Source organism: Micrasema longulum, unplaced genomic scaffold (assembly GCF_059751315.1).
Source record: "Micrasema longulum isolate JH-2025_06_02 unplaced genomic scaffold, ASM5975131v1 h1tg003171l, whole genome shotgun sequence".
Lineage (NCBI taxonomy): Eukaryota > Metazoa > Arthropoda > Insecta > Trichoptera > Brachycentridae > Micrasema > Micrasema longulum.
In genome coordinates this window covers 1-18534 of record NW_028280263.1, presented here as the reverse complement: position 1 = coordinate 18534, position 18534 = coordinate 1, and the positions used below count along the sequence as shown (strand labels likewise).

The window sequence follows — 18534 nt, the reverse complement described above, 5'->3', positions numbered from 1 at the left end:
TATCAGTTTTTTATGCAAACATGAAACTCTGTTTCCGATAATTGATATAAAAACGCAAAAACAAGCCCGTTAAAGTGTCTTAAGACAATTATTCACCAAAAAATTAAACATTTATACTTTTTTCATGAACAACATCAAATGAATTATTTTTTTATTCGATCAATTTACATTGATCAATTTGTCCCATCTCTAACGTTTTTGAAAAATGATGTAACCTTGTAAGAACTTCGTCAATAATAAGTTTTATTTTTTATTGTTTTAAAGCTGATTTTAGATATTTATGTTGATTTATATGTCAAGCATTGTATTTAAAAAATTAATTAACATGCCAGATACGAATGATTTTTCGTGTGTCAATATAAATCGCTTCCTAGTCTTAACGCCTTAATGTTACTACAATTGTCATTCTAATCAAACTAAATTTTAAGGACTATAGTGTCTTATGTTAGCGAAAATGTTGTCTATACGGAATTATCAATGTTGTAATTAATATTTACCACGATTCTTGTATCAAAAAAATACATAGAATATGAGGTACGTTTTTATACCACTGTACTTCAAAGAGTTAAAAGACATCGAAAACTATTCTGATGTTATAAAATATACCACGAATCACTGAACTGTGAAAAATAATTATTTTAATTTACATCAGGTGATCATGTAGACGTAAAATGTTTTTAAAAGCAAATTAAAAAAACATGTACATATTATTATTATACCTACGTGTTATTATTATCTACCTGACGGATAATGATCTGCTTCCTAAAACAAACGTTTCAAGGAAATTGTTTATCTCGTACCTTCTTCACACTGTCATTATTTATTTCTTTGAATTTTTATATTCTAATCCAATCTCCGAAAACAAAATAATCTAAATAAAGCATAAATACAGAACGCCGGATTGTTAAAAAGGGCTCCGAAATAACTAGATAAAGAAGATTAAGGGCCTCCCAAGGGCTCTGCCTGGTACAAAATTTTCAACAAATCTCGGCGGTACTTTTCCAGCGATAACCAAAACAGATATCCGAGCGTGTTTACTCTTTTCGGTTCCAATTTGTTGACTTTGTTTCTATCTTTGAAGATTATGTAAATTGGAAGTAATACGCGAAACTACTCTTAGGTTAGAAAAAATGTTCAGTTTATTTCCTTGGCGTAAAACATTGTAATAAATATTTTCTCCAATTTTACTTATCCAAACTTTTTCGCTGTCGTTTTCTTCAACTCTTCGTAACAAATTTTATCCTTCATTATTATAAATACAACGGAATGTCTTTTTACACAGGGGATACCATCCTTTTTTTCTATTTTTACACTTTCAAAATTATATTTTATGCAATCATTTTGGAGTTTTTCATCTTTGACTCTAGAAGGCGCCTGTACTTTACGGGTCTTGGACCGCCATCTTTGAATGAAGAGTGGAAAAGCGCAAGGTTTTGATAATGTTGCTACAGAGTTTATAAAGGCGGGTGGTGAATTTTTTTTTATGACTGCACAAGCTTTTTAACTGGTGTTAAGATGAAGAATACACTCCTCCAGGTTGGAGAAGGGCTGTTGTTATGCCTCTATACAAGGAAAAATATTCAAGGGTGGAATACGTAAATTATAGAGCAATCAGCCTTTTGAGCGCTGTTATTAAAATAAATGGAAGAATTCTAATTAATAGAGTAAGAAAAGTTACTAAAGAGGTTGTATGGATCAAATATTTGCTTTACAAAACACGACGGAAAGATTTCTTGCTAAAAACCAAAAGCTTTTCTTCGCATTTGTCGATCTGCAAAAAGCGTTTGATAGAGTTGATAAAAAAAATTATGGAAGGATTATCGGAGTATGGAGTGACCGGAAATCTGATACGGCTATTGCTTTTCTGTACAAAGATAGCACAGCATGTGTTAGGGTAAATGGATCATACACATCGTGGTTTAACATTCATAAAGAAGTCAAACAGGAATGTGTGATGTCACCATGGCTGTTCAACATATATATCGATAACTGTATGAATGAGCGAAAATGGGTGGTTTAACAGTCAATTGTCTCTTAAATGCTGATGATGCCGTGATTCTTATTAACAACAAAGACGAAATGCAATTCTTGATAACAAAAGTTTACGATGAATACAAGGGAAGCGATCTGCTGATGAATGACCATAAATCGAATGTGATAGTTTTTGAAAGAAATGAAAGTATGACTTAATGTGAAATCACTGTGAATGGGGTTATACTAAAACAGGTAGAGGAATTTGTGTATCTGGGAAGTTTGTTTACTAAGGATGAAATGACTGAGAATGATATTGAAAGGAGGGTGAGTGCCAAGAACAGAGTGAACGGTGCACTTAAATCAACCTTGGCAAATAAGTGTTTGTCGCAAGAGGCAAAACTTCACAATGGAGTCCCGGTCCCGACTCTGATGTATGAGAGCGAAGTATAAGCTTGGAAAAACAGGGATAAAAGTAAGCTAAATGCTGTCAGAATGCGATATCACAGGCGAATGTGTGGTAAAACTATGTACGATAGATGCACAAATGTTGCTATCCGTACATTATGTAAGGCTGAGATAAGCAGTATCGACAAAATCAAGAAAAGAGCTCTGCGTTGATTTGGACATGTAGAGCGAATGGACAGCGAAAGAATGGCCAAAAAATTTACAGTGCGAATGTTAATGGATGCCAAAATAGAGGAAGACCGAGAAAGGACATGGCATGACCAAATCTAACAAATACTTGAAGATGGACATGTCAAAAGCCGGCATAATCGGTGCGCGTGCATGAGAAGATGTATGAATGTAGAGGAAGCGATGTATGCAATAATTGAGCGATGTGGCGTTCTATCCTGTGTGCCTACCTTTACGGGGAAACGGCGGGATGTTCTGTTGCTGTTGTTGTAATAATTTGATTAAAAATGTTATTTAAATTCATTTTTGTACATCGTTATTTCGAAACCTTGTTTTCCAGAGGTTCCAGCGTACAGTATTTCATAAAGTTAGTCGGTTCAGTTTAATGAGGAATTCCCCTAGTGTTTTTTTTACTTGTAAAATGACTTGCTTTTTTAGACCACAATGCCTCAAAGACCTGTACCTTACTGCCGGGACGTTGGATGCCCAGGGAGGCCTGGGGAGCCGAGGAGGACGCAACTCCCCGCTGGTCCAGTGCACTCCCGTTCTCGGTGCTCGCAGGAGGAGGCTGAGGGCAAAGGTGGACGTGGACATAGAAACGAGATTGGTACGTATTGTTTCATACTAAATATTATGGTTAAATGCCCGGGTCTATGCGTAATACGACAAGAAGTAAACATCATCGTCATCATCATCAAACTATTTGGTTCTTTTGTCAATAAACAAGTTAATCTTTAAAAATTTTAATTTCGTAAACCCCGATTTTAATTGAATTTAACCCTACTGCTTTCGGTGCCCCTTTCACTGTGAGTTAAACAAATTATATGGAGGGCTAATGTCGGATGTTGTCATTCTTCCTCATGACCATTTAAAAAACACGAATGGTAGTAAAACATGTGTTTACTTGTATAAAAATTCAATTTTGTTTATTTTATGTATGTATGTATGTGTATGCGCATGGGTATATGTATGTGTATGTATGTGTATATGTATGTAAATATGTATATATATATATATGTGTATGTATATGTATTTATGTGTGTATGTATATGTACGTATAAGTGTATGTATCAATATGTGTATACTAATGAGTTTATATTTTATTTGTCTGTTCTTTCAAAAGAAAGAAGTTAAAAAACTTGTAAAAATAATTATTATGTAATAAAAAATTTCATTGCCTAGCTTGGAACGGGGTATGATCCCTTTTTAGCTGGGCATAGTTTACAAAAATGAATGTTATATGATAATATGTATAAAGAAATAAACTACGAAAATCTAATTCTACTTCGGTATTTTTTATAAATTTAATAATTTCTATTAACAAATTACATATAATAAACAAGTTGGGTAATAAACAAAAATTACTTATAATAAACAGGTCATAAGCCCTGTAAATCCCTAGACTTCCATCTTCCCTTATTTAAGGTATTCTCCATCCCTGTTGTAATTTGTTAATCTTAATGACTCCCGAGGGGGTGAAATCCAGTCTTTTGTCTACGAACATTTGGACAAACTCAAATATTTTAATAATTTCTATTTAGATTATTACTATCATCATTTTAATAAATTACGTAACTCCGACGCCCCTCATACAAGTCGCCAAAATATTAATTCCATAGTCATGCAAAAATGAAATATTGCAGTGTATAGCAACCTTTAAAACAAATATTTCATGTCGACCCTCCCAGGAATCGAACCTAGGACCTCATGCAGGGTTAGCGAAAGCGCCAAGCACTACACTACGGTGCGGACTTTTTTCCAGTCTATTTCCTTTTTCGGGATTTTTACCTGTAGGTCGCCATCGCGACAATTTCACGCACAACTGTATTCTTAATCGACCTTATAAATTTTGCAGTCATTTTATGAAATTGAATGAAAACTGGCATATGTTTGAACTTTGTTACCTATGTTACCTATGTGACCTATTGCGTCTTGTTACTAACTAAACCCACCTGCATTGTGATACATTATTAAGAAATTATATTACTTAACCACTAATCGCTCTAAAATTGGTCTGGTTTGCGGGATGCGTTATCTTTATTTACTTTGCCACTGAACCCTGATACAGTGAATGCAATTTCCTACCTTGTACTGGGGTTCTGACTCATTATTCGGAACTTCTCTCGCGGCAGTCAGGATCAGATCAGATCCTGTGGTCAGGAAGGAGGGGCACTTGACGTGGGTCCTTGATTATTATTATTATTATATTATTACACAACACAGTGGATTAATTGAGTTATTGATCGCAAAAATAACTTATTCGCGATCGCGGTGAGAATATCAAAGACACACGCGTAATGATTCTTATTTTTGTTGTATGTATTTGAATAAAGTATTATTTTGGGTCAGAGACAAACATGTGGTACCTACCCACAGTAAGAATCGCAACATCTTAACCAGGGCCCAGTAGGCAACAAATAAACTCAACGTGTAACACATATACATTAAATTTTGGCGGCCTCCGTGGTGTAGTGGTCAAGACGCTTGACTCACAGACGGAAGGTTCCGGGTTCGATTCCCGGTGAGAACACAAAAATTAAATGTGATTTTTCTCAAGCCTGGGTGTTCTGTGATGTAATTCACCGCTGTAATTGGGCCTCCTGGCCTGTTGTGGTGCAAAAATAAAATAAAATAAATGTGGCGTAACCAAATACATTAAATATGGTTTTTGAAACATTAAGGAAATTCCTTTGTTTCCTTTTTAAGCAGCCCACGTTGTATAATGTCTTAGACGCCTGCCTTACGTTGGTGGATTCCGGGTTCGATTCTCGATAAGATCACAAAAATCATATATGATTTTTCTCAAACCTGGATTTTCCGTATCGTAAATTCACCACTGTAATTAGGCCTCCTGGTCTGCTGTGGTGCAAAATAAAATTTCAAAGAAAAGCCATATTTAGTTTGAGGCCTTATTTTATATCTGTTTATAAAAATCTGATTTTCTAAAGTTGCTCAAATTCTTTAAACAATCATAATCGAGAGGTTTTTTACTCTGGCATGGCGACTCGTCACTTGTCTATCTCTGTATTTATATTGTCCGCTTGTAGTAAAAGATCAATTAAACTCTCACCAAACTGATGGAAGACTTATTTTACAGACAAGACAGACGGTCGATTTTAAGCAATCATGGCCCCGAGAATTCGAATGCCCAATAATTATTGTCTTACCGCTTAAGGGACCTTTTACTGTTAGGTCGAGAAAAGACGGGCAGTAATTTATAAAATATTTCTCCAGAAAACCAGTTTCTCAGGTCATGGAAAGATCAGTTTTGTCTATGGATCCAGTCCATCGAACATTGATGTTATCATTCCCACTGGGAGAAATCATAAAACAGCGTGGGCTTAAAGAATGTCTACGGTTTAGTTTTGGGTTTATCTTCTGAACTTGGACCATTTCAGAGTATTTTTGTGTACAGATATGGGGTAATTTAAAAATATGTGGGTGAGCGCGTTTTATGTTACATCACATGACACAACGGAGGTGTTTTGGACCGGAAATAATGAAGCGTAATATAACATCAAGCCGGAAATTACATCTAAAAGAATAAGTTTTTAGATAATTGTCCTTAGTTGACTTCGATAATAATATTAGGTACGAAATTTTATTTTCTTTCTTTTATTATAGAAATAAAAAAACACAAATTTATGTATTAAAGTATCACTCGTATTTTATTTCTACAATAAATTACAATAAACTTCCATTAAGAATTTTCACTTACAAACTTAATTATTTTCTTTCGATTAAAATTTTAGCAGTCGGACCGTGCCGTGCGTTTATTCTAAGCGAAACATCAAAAAAAAAATTGTGGTTCGATCGTACTTTAATTGCTTAATTTCTTTTTCACTAAACTTAAACGTACATCAACAATATTTTGCGTGTGTAAAAATGTTTGTAGACAAGGACTGGATTCAACCCCCTAGGGAGTTCTTAAGATTGACATACTCTGACAGAGATAAGGGACATTTTAGAGAATGAAACGTAGATGTCTGTGCATCGACAGGGCTTATGACCTGTCATTAGCTGGTTTAAGTGGCCACGTTACACACTGTAACATTCAACATGCTGCCTGATTTGGAATATCCATATGTCTTCAATATTTCCATCCGTTGGTTTTTGTGAAGTAAGTTTAAGAGCTGAAACCTCTATTAATGCGGTTGAGATTCATCTGCCTGAGTTATTTAACATACAAACGTAAACAGATTAGTGAATGTTGGACAGTGTGTAAAGTAGCCACTTAAACCAGCCAGTGACCAACTCACAAGGCATCAAAAATACCTAGAAATCTATGTTCCCATCTAAAAAAATCTCCATCTCTGTTGAAATGTGTTAAATGTATATTTATTTATATCAAATTTAGTAATGTATCGAAAATAAAACAAGTTTATTGGATTATAATTCTATTTTATTTTTTATAAAATATACAAAGGGTATATTGTGACGCGTTTCGTCTTGTTAGGACATTTTCAAACAAACTAACTTAAATATTTACAAAGCTTCCTTATATACTAAAAATAATTACTGTTTTATGTTTGTGGATTTCTATACAAGCCAAAATAAGTAGAGTAATTAAAAATCAATCAGGGTGTACTGAGTATATTTTAGAGGAATATTTTGGTTATATTGGGGAAAACCTTACATTATTTAAAAATATTTGTAAGGGCATGACTTTAAAATTAATACAATAATTATGTAAATATTGATTTCATTAATCATGCCTAACAAGACGAAACGCGTTACAATATACCCTTTGTATATTTTATAAAAAATAAAGTAGAATTATAATCAAATAAACTTGTTTTATTTTGGATACATTACCAAATTCAATATGGAATTCTACCAATTGTCTCTATACACGATAAATATTTTCATATTTCTTGTAGGTATATTTTCTTCTCATGTCAGTATCTAGTCAACTTTCTTAGGCGGCCTCCGTGGTGTAGTGATTAAGACGCTTGACTCTCGCACGGAAGGTTCCGGGTTCGATTCCCGGTGAGAGTACAAAAATTCAAATGTGATTTTTCTCAACCCTGGATGTTCTGAGCTGTAATTGACCACTGTAATTGGGCTTCCTGGCCTATTGTGATGCAAAAAAAGAAAATGATGTAAAATGTATATATTATGCATATTTTAAATGGTAGTGAAAATTTTACTCTTTTGCTTCATTTTTCTTTTCCATTGTTTTTTTAGATAAAAAATTCATATTTGTGTTCTTACAATAACCCATTTTTGGTTTAGGTAAATAAGAATTCGTCATATTATTCGCTTCCATTAAAAACATCGAAGACAAATACGTAGATGTCATATCGAGCCAAAATCGGCAGAACAACGTAAGCGACAAATATAGAATTGTTTAGGAGAAGGTTTTTTTTTAATTTTTGTTCCACGTATATTTTTTTAATAGTTCGGTAAATGGGATTTACAGTGGTTGGTTTCTGCCAATACTGAAATGACAGCCAAATTGTTTAAATACCTTCCGCTTTTAAGATAGTGGCGGTAAAGCTAGGGTTTCCTAGGACAGCGGTGCCCGTATTTTAACGGCCGTAGTGAACGGTGATGCAGTGGACAGCCGTCGTAAAGGTGATTAGAGAGTGGTTTCCTAGAAAAACGGTGTTAAATGGTGTTGATAATACCATTTTCCTAGAAAACCACACTCTAGTCACCTTTACAACGGCTGTCCACTGCATCACCGTTCACTACGGCCGTTAAAATACGGGCACCGCTGTCCTAGGAAACCCTAGCTTTAGCTTAAAAATAATATGTCAACATGTTTAAACGCTAAAAAGCCACATATTTTTTTTTACGAGTGGAATAATGCGGAGAAATATATTATAGAAAACTATAACTGGCCTGTAATTTTGCGTTATTTGTAAATATTGTATTTTTTTGTCATAATGGCTCTTGTTTTCTTTTAATAATTAAAAATAAATATCCTTAAATATGGCAGGTGACTTTTATAGAGCTATGATGTTTTTAACATTTGTGCAAGAGGCAATAAGGAACACTTTTCCTTAAAAAACGCAATTTCCCAAAAGTATCGCTTACGTTGATCTGCCGATTATGGTTCGATATACCTATAACATTATTTTAACTATTTATGCACATCTTTCATCTAGGATAGTACGATTTAATGTAATGTTATGTAAACCGTCAATTGAATTTCAATCTTGATACCAATTTCTAGGAAGTCCTTTAGTAATGCAAACCAGGAAGTCACATGAAGCTTTCACAGATAAATATGCAATTTCAGTGAGTTTGCACAGTAAATATTCCAAGCCTTGAAAGGTTATTACATAAATCGTCAAATATTTTGTGCTGCTGCTTGATCGTTTCGTAGGAGGAACTTTTTTTTTATTTTTTTTTTATTTGAAAATTTATTTATAAACCCTTACGGATTATTACATTCATATTACATAAAATAATATATACATTTTTCATTTATACTCTGTTGTTCAAGATAATATTTTTTACATCTTTTGAAAAGTTTGTCTGAGTCTTTTGTTTAGTTTTGTCTGGTAGTTTATTGTATAATTTCAGTCCCTGGTTCATTAGTCTTGATTGTCCTTGTCTGAAAGTTGTATATGGTATTTGTCTGATATTCTCGTATTATGTCCATGTTGACTACAATTTTTTACTAGTTTTAGTTCTTCGTCTACAATTACATTAGTGGCTAATTTATGGATAAATTTTAATGATTCTAGTTGAAAGAGTTCAGTTATATTTAATTGCTTAGTTTGTTTAAAAAGTTCTCTAGTTGCAGTTAAATAGGGAAGGTCATACACTAACTTTAATATTTTATTTTGTTGTCTTTGTAGTCTGTTTATGTCATTTTGATATCCTGCTCCCCATAATAGTTGCGTATAACATATTTTAGTTTTTACATAGGCTTCATACATTATAATTTTTTTCCGTTTTTGGAATAAAATTTTTGATTTTTAAAAAAAGACTCGATAATGTCGCCACTTTGCTAATTAAATTGTTGATATGAATTGTCCATGTTAGTTGTCTGTCTATTGTTAGTCCTAAGTATTTAACATGTTCAATTTCAGTAAGTCGTTCATTATTTATTCTTGTGTCAATTGCTAACTTTTTTTAAAATATGTTTCAACACAACACGATCTATTTCCAAACAATAACCTTAAACCCTCAAAAGAGTTAATTCAACAAAACAAAAAAAACATTTGTTTTTAAAATAAATAATTAAGGAATGATGACTATTGTCCATGCGGTGATATTTCTTCACAGAGTATCGAACATCTGTTATTTCAGTGCCCATTTTTCAGTTTACAACGCCATAATCTTGAAGCAGAATGCAGGAAAAATGGAATATCCTTAACAGATATCTACACTGTAGTTAAAAGTAGTTATCAAGCGCCATTGTTCTTGAACTTTGCAACAATGGTGATTAGACTCATAAAGGTAATAAACCAAAATCAGTGATCGTACATCCCATTTCCAAGACAAACAAAAACGATTTTTTTCGAGTATCTTAGCCTTGTACATGACACGTAAGGCTACTAAATACAGGGGTCCAAATATATATTTAAAAAAAAAAAAAAAAAAAATACGTTTTTAATCTATATTTTTTTCATATATTGATGAGGATCAAAAGGCCCCTCGTTGGGCGCCATTTGAAACCCTCCAAGCAACTAATTTATTTTTTTTAATTAAAAAAATATAAAACTAATGAAATAAATAAAAAAACTGATTAATTAATTACAATATTTGAGCTTTTCCGAATGTTTGTAGACAAAATACTGGATTTAACCCTCTCGGGAGTCATAAAGATTTACTAATTACAACAGGGATAAATAACATTTTAGTCTAGTTTCGCTTGCCAATCGGCTCTCCAAATATTTCTGTTTCTACGTTTAACCGAGACGAAAGGATTGTTAGGTTATAAACAGATGTCTCGAACTATTAAACAATATGGTAGTGTTAGTATAAACATTTACAGGGCTAATGACATCATTGACTGGCGAATGATCGCTTTCCACATTGTGTAATATTCACTGCCTACTGGACTATCCACAGGTTCCCTTTAGTACGTCTGTTATTCTGTTTTCTGGACAAGTTTCCATACTTGGGCATGCCTTTGACCAGAGCCTCTTTCTGCAGCCATCTTTGTTTTTTACGACCAAATACTTAGTCGCATACCAACTTCAACAACTGGTTGGTTTGTCGCCAAATATGGGAGAACTGATCTTCCGTTCCGAAAGTAACGGTCCCAAAAAGGTTCAACTTATTACTGAATGGTGTACATGTTAATAATGATGAAATTAGATCATATTCAAGGGATACCTATTATATTTTATTAGAGCGCCCTTGCGAGGAAACGCGGCCTGACTTTTCTTCATACAAGCGTATTCTCGTATTTTCTCCCTGGATTATGGCACGGGGGCAGTGTTTTTTTTTTTTTTGCACAATTGATATTTACCATTAACGTGTCTATCGTCTTGTTTTTTTTATAAATCGTTTATTATAGGAACTAGGACCGTCTTCGGACGTACAGTCAAATGGAATAACTAATATTATATTACAACAAAGATGATGAACATTTTAGAGAAGGGAATATGGAAAATGACCTGTCATTGGCCGGTATAAGTGGCCACTTTACACACTGTGTAACATTCATCACTCTGCTTTTGTTTGAACATCCGAATGCCTTAATTCTTCAACTGTTGGTTTTTGTGAAGTTCAAGAACTTGCTTTTATTTTTTTTATAACTATTTTTGAAAAACGCAAAAGGTGTTGACACAGAAAATTTCATTTTGATCCTCTTTCTTATAAAAACAACGATATTGGTTCAGTTTTGGGGTGCGGAAAACGTGACCACGAAACGTCAATTTTGTAATAATCGTCATAATAATAAATACAAAATAAAGAAGACAAATCCAGAATTCTGCATATGTTTGAATCGCTTAATTTCTTAAATTGTTGGAGCAGTAAATATTTATGTAATCATGTCTTCAGCTTATTTCATATTCTTTTGATATTTTATACCTTCAGGCACCCCGATCCAGAATTGTAAACATTTTTAAAATATTAAAAATTTTATAACATTCTTAGCAACTCTGGCCAACGTCAAGAATTCAACAATTTCTAAAACAGCTGAGTACTTTTTAGTCAATAATTCAAACCTCACCTAATTAAACCTAAACTTTCAGCCTGCCGCCCTTGAGGAACTCCGTAAATGGACATCCTCAGAAGCTGTTGGAGACCTCACCGTAGCTCCTGATGGAACGTCCAGAGTGGCTGCTAATATGACCTTGGCTGACCTAGATTCTGCTGGTACCATGAGCTCAGACGATGAAGAAGCCCTCGACCATCAGCTTCCCAGCCCCGAAGAGCAGTTTATTGTGATAGCAGCTAAGTAAGTTTGCATTCTTATTAATTACACTGGACCACAAAAAAAAACTTTTTTGTTTCATAATGAAAAATATGTGATTCTCGTAGCATTTTTCTCCTGAATTCAAATATGATATCGGTTTTTCCCCACCACGCAAGGTTTCCAAGAAACAGGCATTTGTAATTTTAAATATTTTAATACTTTCTGCATTCTTAACTGCTCGATATTCAAACATTCTGATTTATTTATTATTATTTTTTTTATTTTTTTTTTATTATTTTGCATATTTATTACAGCAATATACAAGTAATTATTTATACAACAAATTAATTCATTAGTAAAAGTAAGCATCCATATTTTTTATTTTTGCTGTTGGTTCATCTAAACTGCCTAACTAGGGATAGCTTCCCCGTTCTAAGGCAGTAAATTGTGTATTTTATAATGATATTTAAAAGTATTTACAGTTTTATCATAATGTGTGCTTTTTCAGTCTTAAAGGCAAACAATTAATATCCAGAGAAAACATAAATAATACCAAAATCTCTATATCCTAAGTCCCAAGTCATTACTAGTAAAACAAGCAACCAGCTTACGTCCTTCTACATCGGACAACAAATTAGAAAGAATTAGTTAAAGTAATTAGTTTAATAATTAATTAATTAGTTTCAATTACTTAGAAACTGTAAGTAACATTTTTGAATGCTTGCCAAGCTCCATTCCCTAGTGGACTCAGTACTTCCTCAAACTTTTCATCATGCATTAGTTATCGTATTTTTGGGATCACAGATTTGTGATATTATATGACTGTATTTAATTTTTGCATCACTAATTTTAGGAAACTTCTGTGTGAGGTACATGAAACCATGTATTGTACATGGATTTGACGAAATTTTGTGGGTGATGGAGAAATTCCGAATACATATTTGAAAATAGGATAAAAAAAGCTGTATTAAGTGCACTTGTTGTACTCATGAGACAAAAATCATGCTAACCAGTGTTATCATCATGATTCCCTTATCTGCACCAAATAATGCATGGATTCTAGAATTAAAAAATATCAGTCATTGTTTGTTATTTAAATAAAGGAAAAATGAGTAGTATTATGCTTCAGGCCACAGTCCAGGGACTATGAAATATTGTAATAAAAAATCACCTACTTATTTTTTTTTTCATGTCGACCTTTCCGAAAATCAAACCAGAGATCTTTTGCCATGGTAGGCACGTAGACCTACACCTCGAGGCTGAGTAATCTCTATACACACTGTGTAATCATTTCTTAAAATATATATTTAGGATTCTGTTGCCGAATGCTAACGGATGACGAAGGATTGAAAGAGAGATGAATGGAAGTACACGAAAATACTGAAAGTGCCCCCGGGCAACAGTTAGCTTGTACAAAGGAATATACGAGTGATGATACTGCATGTGAGATAAGCATGGTAGAAATAAAGAGTGCGCTGAAAAGTATGAAGAATGGTAAATCCGTTATGTATGATAAGGTCGCTGTGGAATATCTGAAGAGTGGCGCCCAGATCGTGGGCACATGACTGCACAGACTTTTCAATCTCTGCCTAGAGGAAGAGCATACGCCTTTGGATTGGAGGAGGGCAGTTGTCATGCCTTTGTATAAGGGCAAGGTATCTCGTGCGGAATGTGGAAACTATGGGGCAATCAGTCTTTCTGAGTTTTGTCTGAGTTCGGGAAAATTATACTCGAGAGAGTAAGAAAGGTGACGAAAGATAAAGTGTGGGACGTGCAAGAAGCCTTTATGAGTAGGAGGATCAATTTTTTGCACTACAAATGGTAAAAAGTCAGAAACTATTCAGCGCATTTGTTGATTTGCAAAAAGCGTATGATAAAGTAGATAGAATGAAATTGTGGGGCGTGTTGGAAAAGTAAAGTGTAAACAATAAACTTATATGTGCAGTATCATCTCTCTATGAGGAGAGTTCAGCGTGTTTAAGAGTTAATGGGGGATTCACATATTGGTTTGCGATTTTAAAAGGCATGAAACAGGGATGTGTAATGTCATCATGGTTGTTTAATCTATACATGAACAACTGTATGAAAGAGATTGAAAGTATGGGTATTGGAGCAAAAATTAATAATTTTTCAGTAAGCTGCTTGTTGTATGCTGATGATGCAGTTGCAGTGAAATAAAGCGAAATAACTGTGATAAATTCTACAAAAATAAAAATTTAAAATGTGAATATTTTCAGATTCCCCGCAGAGATGATAAAGATTGACACATCGGGTCGCGGCTTCGACAGGATGTGTCACTCTCGGCGATCTCTCCTTCACATGGATACAAGTTGTGACAGAATGGCCAATGGGGACTCGCAAACTGTGAAGAGAAGAACTAGATCCAGAAAGCCAAGGGGTAAAAGACGAAATACAATCACCGGCACTGATCAGAAAGAAATTAGAGATGCAATTGCGGGGTAAGCTTTCTAGACGCTTCATAGTTACCTTTAGTGGACAATTTGATTATGTGCAACTGTATAATAAATATGCTTAGACCAGAAGTGCTTGTTGCATTTGAAAATAAAATCTACTTTCATTTATTAATTAACAGCTGCGCAAAATTAAAATTGTACCTCACGTTGCATCAGTGCGAACCGACCACAATATTTAATGGCTTTGCACTAAATGTGTGGTATGTTTGCTTAATAATACATTTTCTTTATGTTTTAACAAAACATAACTTTACAGCACGTTTTGAGCAAATTAAAATTCCTTTACTAAATTATTTCAATGTCTGGAGCATTCACGCTTTGTACATGACCGTACACAACCAAGAAATGTACAGATTTGCTTCACTTTTAATATAAAAAGGCTTGTTTTTGTCTTCAGTACTCTATGAAATTGTGGAATCAATATGAATTTCACTTATATTATATAGTTAATATTGTCATTTTCATTTCCAAAGTTGATTAGATGATTTCGTACAGTACTGTAAAAAAAATGACAAGTAATAGTAATAGAGTTCCTTACTAATTGGCTCGGTGTGTTTACCCTCTTCAGAGACATCGCTAGTCCCGCGGAGGAAGCGGGAAGCCCCGAGGGGGTTGTGATGAGGTCACACTCCAGTGATCTCCTCAAACGAAGCCCCTACGATATCAACACCAAAAAATCCCACTTCGATAGCCTCAAGCAGTGGGGGCGTAGCAGACTTCGACTCATTGGTCGATCTCCCAGTGACACCGGAAGAGACTCCAGCAGAAGCGATAAATCCAAGACCAGTAAATCCCCGACAGTTCAAGACATTGATGATGTTAATATCTATGAAACTGTTACAATGCGCAGGAGAAAAAATTCCGGTAAACAGCAGGATAGAAAGATTTCTCACGAAAGAAATAATTCTTATTCCTCATCCGAGAAAAGCATCCGTATTCCTCACTCTGCACCCACTACTGGCGCACCATCGCTGGCTGTCAAGCTCCGCGAGACCACTGCCTCTGGACGACGGAGGCGGGCCATTACTGGAACTGCGGGACCGGTTAAGGAAGAACCACATTCTTCTAGCGGGAACTGGTCAGCCAGTTCCGAATCTGGCAGAACAAGCATCGGCTCTGAAATAACTTCCACTACAGCAGCCCCCAGAAGCTCTACCTCGGCTGCCACTTCCAGCAATTCTTTAAACATCCTTCATGGTCCACCCAGTTCTATCGTTAGCCGAAGAAGGTTTCTTAATACCTCTGGATCAGGCAGTGTCACGAGTGAAGGAACACTTACGCCTGATATTATTCACGACCTGCACGATGATATGGAGACTAGTTCCGAGTATTCTTGCGATACAGAAGGATATTATACTTCCTTCCATATGGATTCAGGCCTGAAAACTTTGAAAGAAGAAGATATTAGTCTACCTATAACACCATTACACACAACGAGTACTTTTACAAATTCCTCAGGCAATCAAAGTACTGCTGAGAATGAGTATGAATTATTTGGAAAAGGTTCCACCAGCACAACTACCAGCTCCGCGGGAACAGTTTGTACGACGCTTTTGGCTGCAGGTAGCGATCGATCTCTAGTCCTCGGTCCAACTGTTCCAGAAAGAAAAAGCTCTTTATCCAAACTGAACAAAAGTTGGAGTAGTTCTTCTAGTTCCACTGGACATATGGAAAAGAATTCTTCTAACAATTTTGCAGGTTCAGAAAAAACAAATACCATCAAAAGAAATACATTACCGAAACCGAGTGTTCAAGTTTTATCTGATTCTAATGAAAACAAAAATAAAATTGTTGAGGATAACCTTACTCATGAAACAGTGGTTGCCATGATTCATCAAACACAAACTGCTCAGCTATCAAACACGGGAGCCGAATCGCCAGACTCGGGACATAACACATCTAGCTCCCCAGTAGATGATTCAATGTCCAGTGCACATGGAGGGAAATTATCTTGTGCAGGCTCAGAGCTAGACTATTCAGAATCTTCCGATTTAGAAGGCATAGACAGAATTGAACGAATCAGAGTTAAAACAACAATAAATAGTTCTAGAATTCCTTCAATGTGTGTGATCACCCCCAACAACTCTGACGATGAAAGCCTACAAAGTTCAAAACAAAATTCTCCAGAGATCATTGATAAACCAGATAAAATATTACAACTGTCTTCATTTAAACCTAAAGAGGTATCAAAATCGGACAAAGATTTGGTAGCTGATACAGATATCATTAAACGAATTTCTAGTCGGCCAAAATTAGAACTTCCTCCGCAAGAAACCGATTTAGACACATTAGTGTTTAATGATAATGCGACAGATTTAAACGTAAATAAAATTGAACCACATACCACTTCTTTAGCAGAGGATATAACTGCATCAGCTGAAGTAAAACATTCAATTTTAAATAACATTTTGTCTAAAAAGTATAAAGCGAAAAAGCAGGCTATTATGAAGCGCCCAGATTCTCAAAAGTGTGTTGAGAACCGAAAATCTAGCTTTATGCCACTTAATAATCTAATGTGTAAATTAAAAGATGTTTTCCCACAGAAGTTATCTCTAAAGAAAACACAACCCATTAAAGTTTCGCAAATTTGTGAATCCTTATATGCCGATAATGATGAATATGTTACTATAGCAGATGTGAGAAATAATAATCAAAAAATAAACATCAATAAATGTAGTGGTGTCTACTACTCAAATGATGTAGTTAAGAGAAACCTTCAAACTGTCCTGTCAGGAAAACTACAAGAAACTGAATATGTATCTCTCAATGAGCTGCCATCAAATATATCTACCGAGAATTCAGATATTTCTAATGAAAATGTTGAAAAGAATTTAGAAAATGCTACTGAAGCTCTAAAACGATATGGGGCACGAGTATTATTGGATTCTGAAGGAAAAGTAATTTACTCCTCCGATAGCTTAAGGAGAAGAAAGGGGGCACACACGACATTCGAACCAGGTCCTTTTGTAAAAAATGTGACAGATGGTTCAGAAAACTCGGGTCTTCACAATGTTGCATCATCATCCAGTAGTGCAGCTACTGTTGACGTATTGAAAAACACAATAAGTGATAGGGTCCAAGGATTCAACGTTCAAAGTGACAACCATAACAAACATAGAAGTTTACCAGTTATAGATACTTCTCGGCCACTTTCTCCACAATTAGGAAAACTTGTGATTCGTGCACCTCATGTAGCTTCTGGATCTGCATTTCCTACTTCTGAAATAGTGAGAATTCCACCATCCAACATTGTATCGTCTAATCAAACCATACGGCCAATGTCTCCTCGAGCAGTAACCAAGGGAGCTTATGTAAATATTCAGGATGCTGAAGGAATCAGCCTCTCACCCATAAAAGATAATGACCCAGGTAAGATTCAAAATGGACAGTCGAGTTTTACAAATGTACCTGGGTGTTTGTATATAAATGTTCACTCCGACTCTCGTTTTAATTGTGTATCTAATAATATGAAAATGACTTCCCCCCGTCCTACGAGCACCTTACTTCCCATTCTTCCTGATAAAACTAAAATCAAACAAAATTCTAAAAGTGCGGAAATATTACAAATATTTAACTCTAGACATCTTCCTAACAAGTTAACTAGTGAAAATGTACCATCGAATAGATTATCGGGATTTTCAAAAGTAGTAATCAACTTATTAAATGACAGTAAAGATAGTCCCACTGATAGAAAAGTAAAACGTAGCGATAGTTATAAAATGGCAAACTCTCCTATGATGCCTATTAAAAGGCTATTAAATACGGACAGTTTTGGTCTTTCTAAAAATAATACAAAATCTATAGAGTTCATAGAATCAGAAATAGCGGCAGATTTATTGCGGAACAAAATAAACTATCCCGCTACTGTGTCTCCGAAACTTTGTGATAAGATGCTTTATCATAGCGAACTTAACAATATAAAGTTTAGATTTAGGGATGATGTGGATAAATGTGATAATTTAGATGTTCTCAGAGATGAATTTGATCAAAAATTAACAGAACTGTCATTAAGTCCTTTAAACAGCCCTTTATACAGCCGTCCCAGAACATTACTTAAAGTTCAGAACGTACCTGAAGAAGTCAGTGCCGATGATGATTTGGATTCCGAAACAGAGGAAGCAGAAA

General features: G+C 34.8%; 1 protein-coding gene across 1 annotated transcript in view; it reads left to right on the top strand.

Moving 5' to 3' along the window:
• The window catches only part of LOC148271012 (uncharacterized), a gene marked incomplete at both ends in the record, with an annotated part of 28374 nt that extends 9843 nt beyond the window's left edge, over positions 1-18531 (top strand). Inside the window, 4 exons of the mRNA XM_088241923.1 lie at positions 3046-3214; positions 11772-11977; positions 14173-14394; positions 14978-18531. Coding sequence (XP_088098049.1) covers positions 3046-3214; positions 11772-11977; positions 14173-14394; positions 14978-18531 — 4151 coding nt within the window. The remainder of the gene's footprint in view (positions 1-3045; positions 3215-11771; positions 11978-14172; positions 14395-14977) is intronic.
• Positions 18532-18534: the final 3 nt, after the last annotated feature.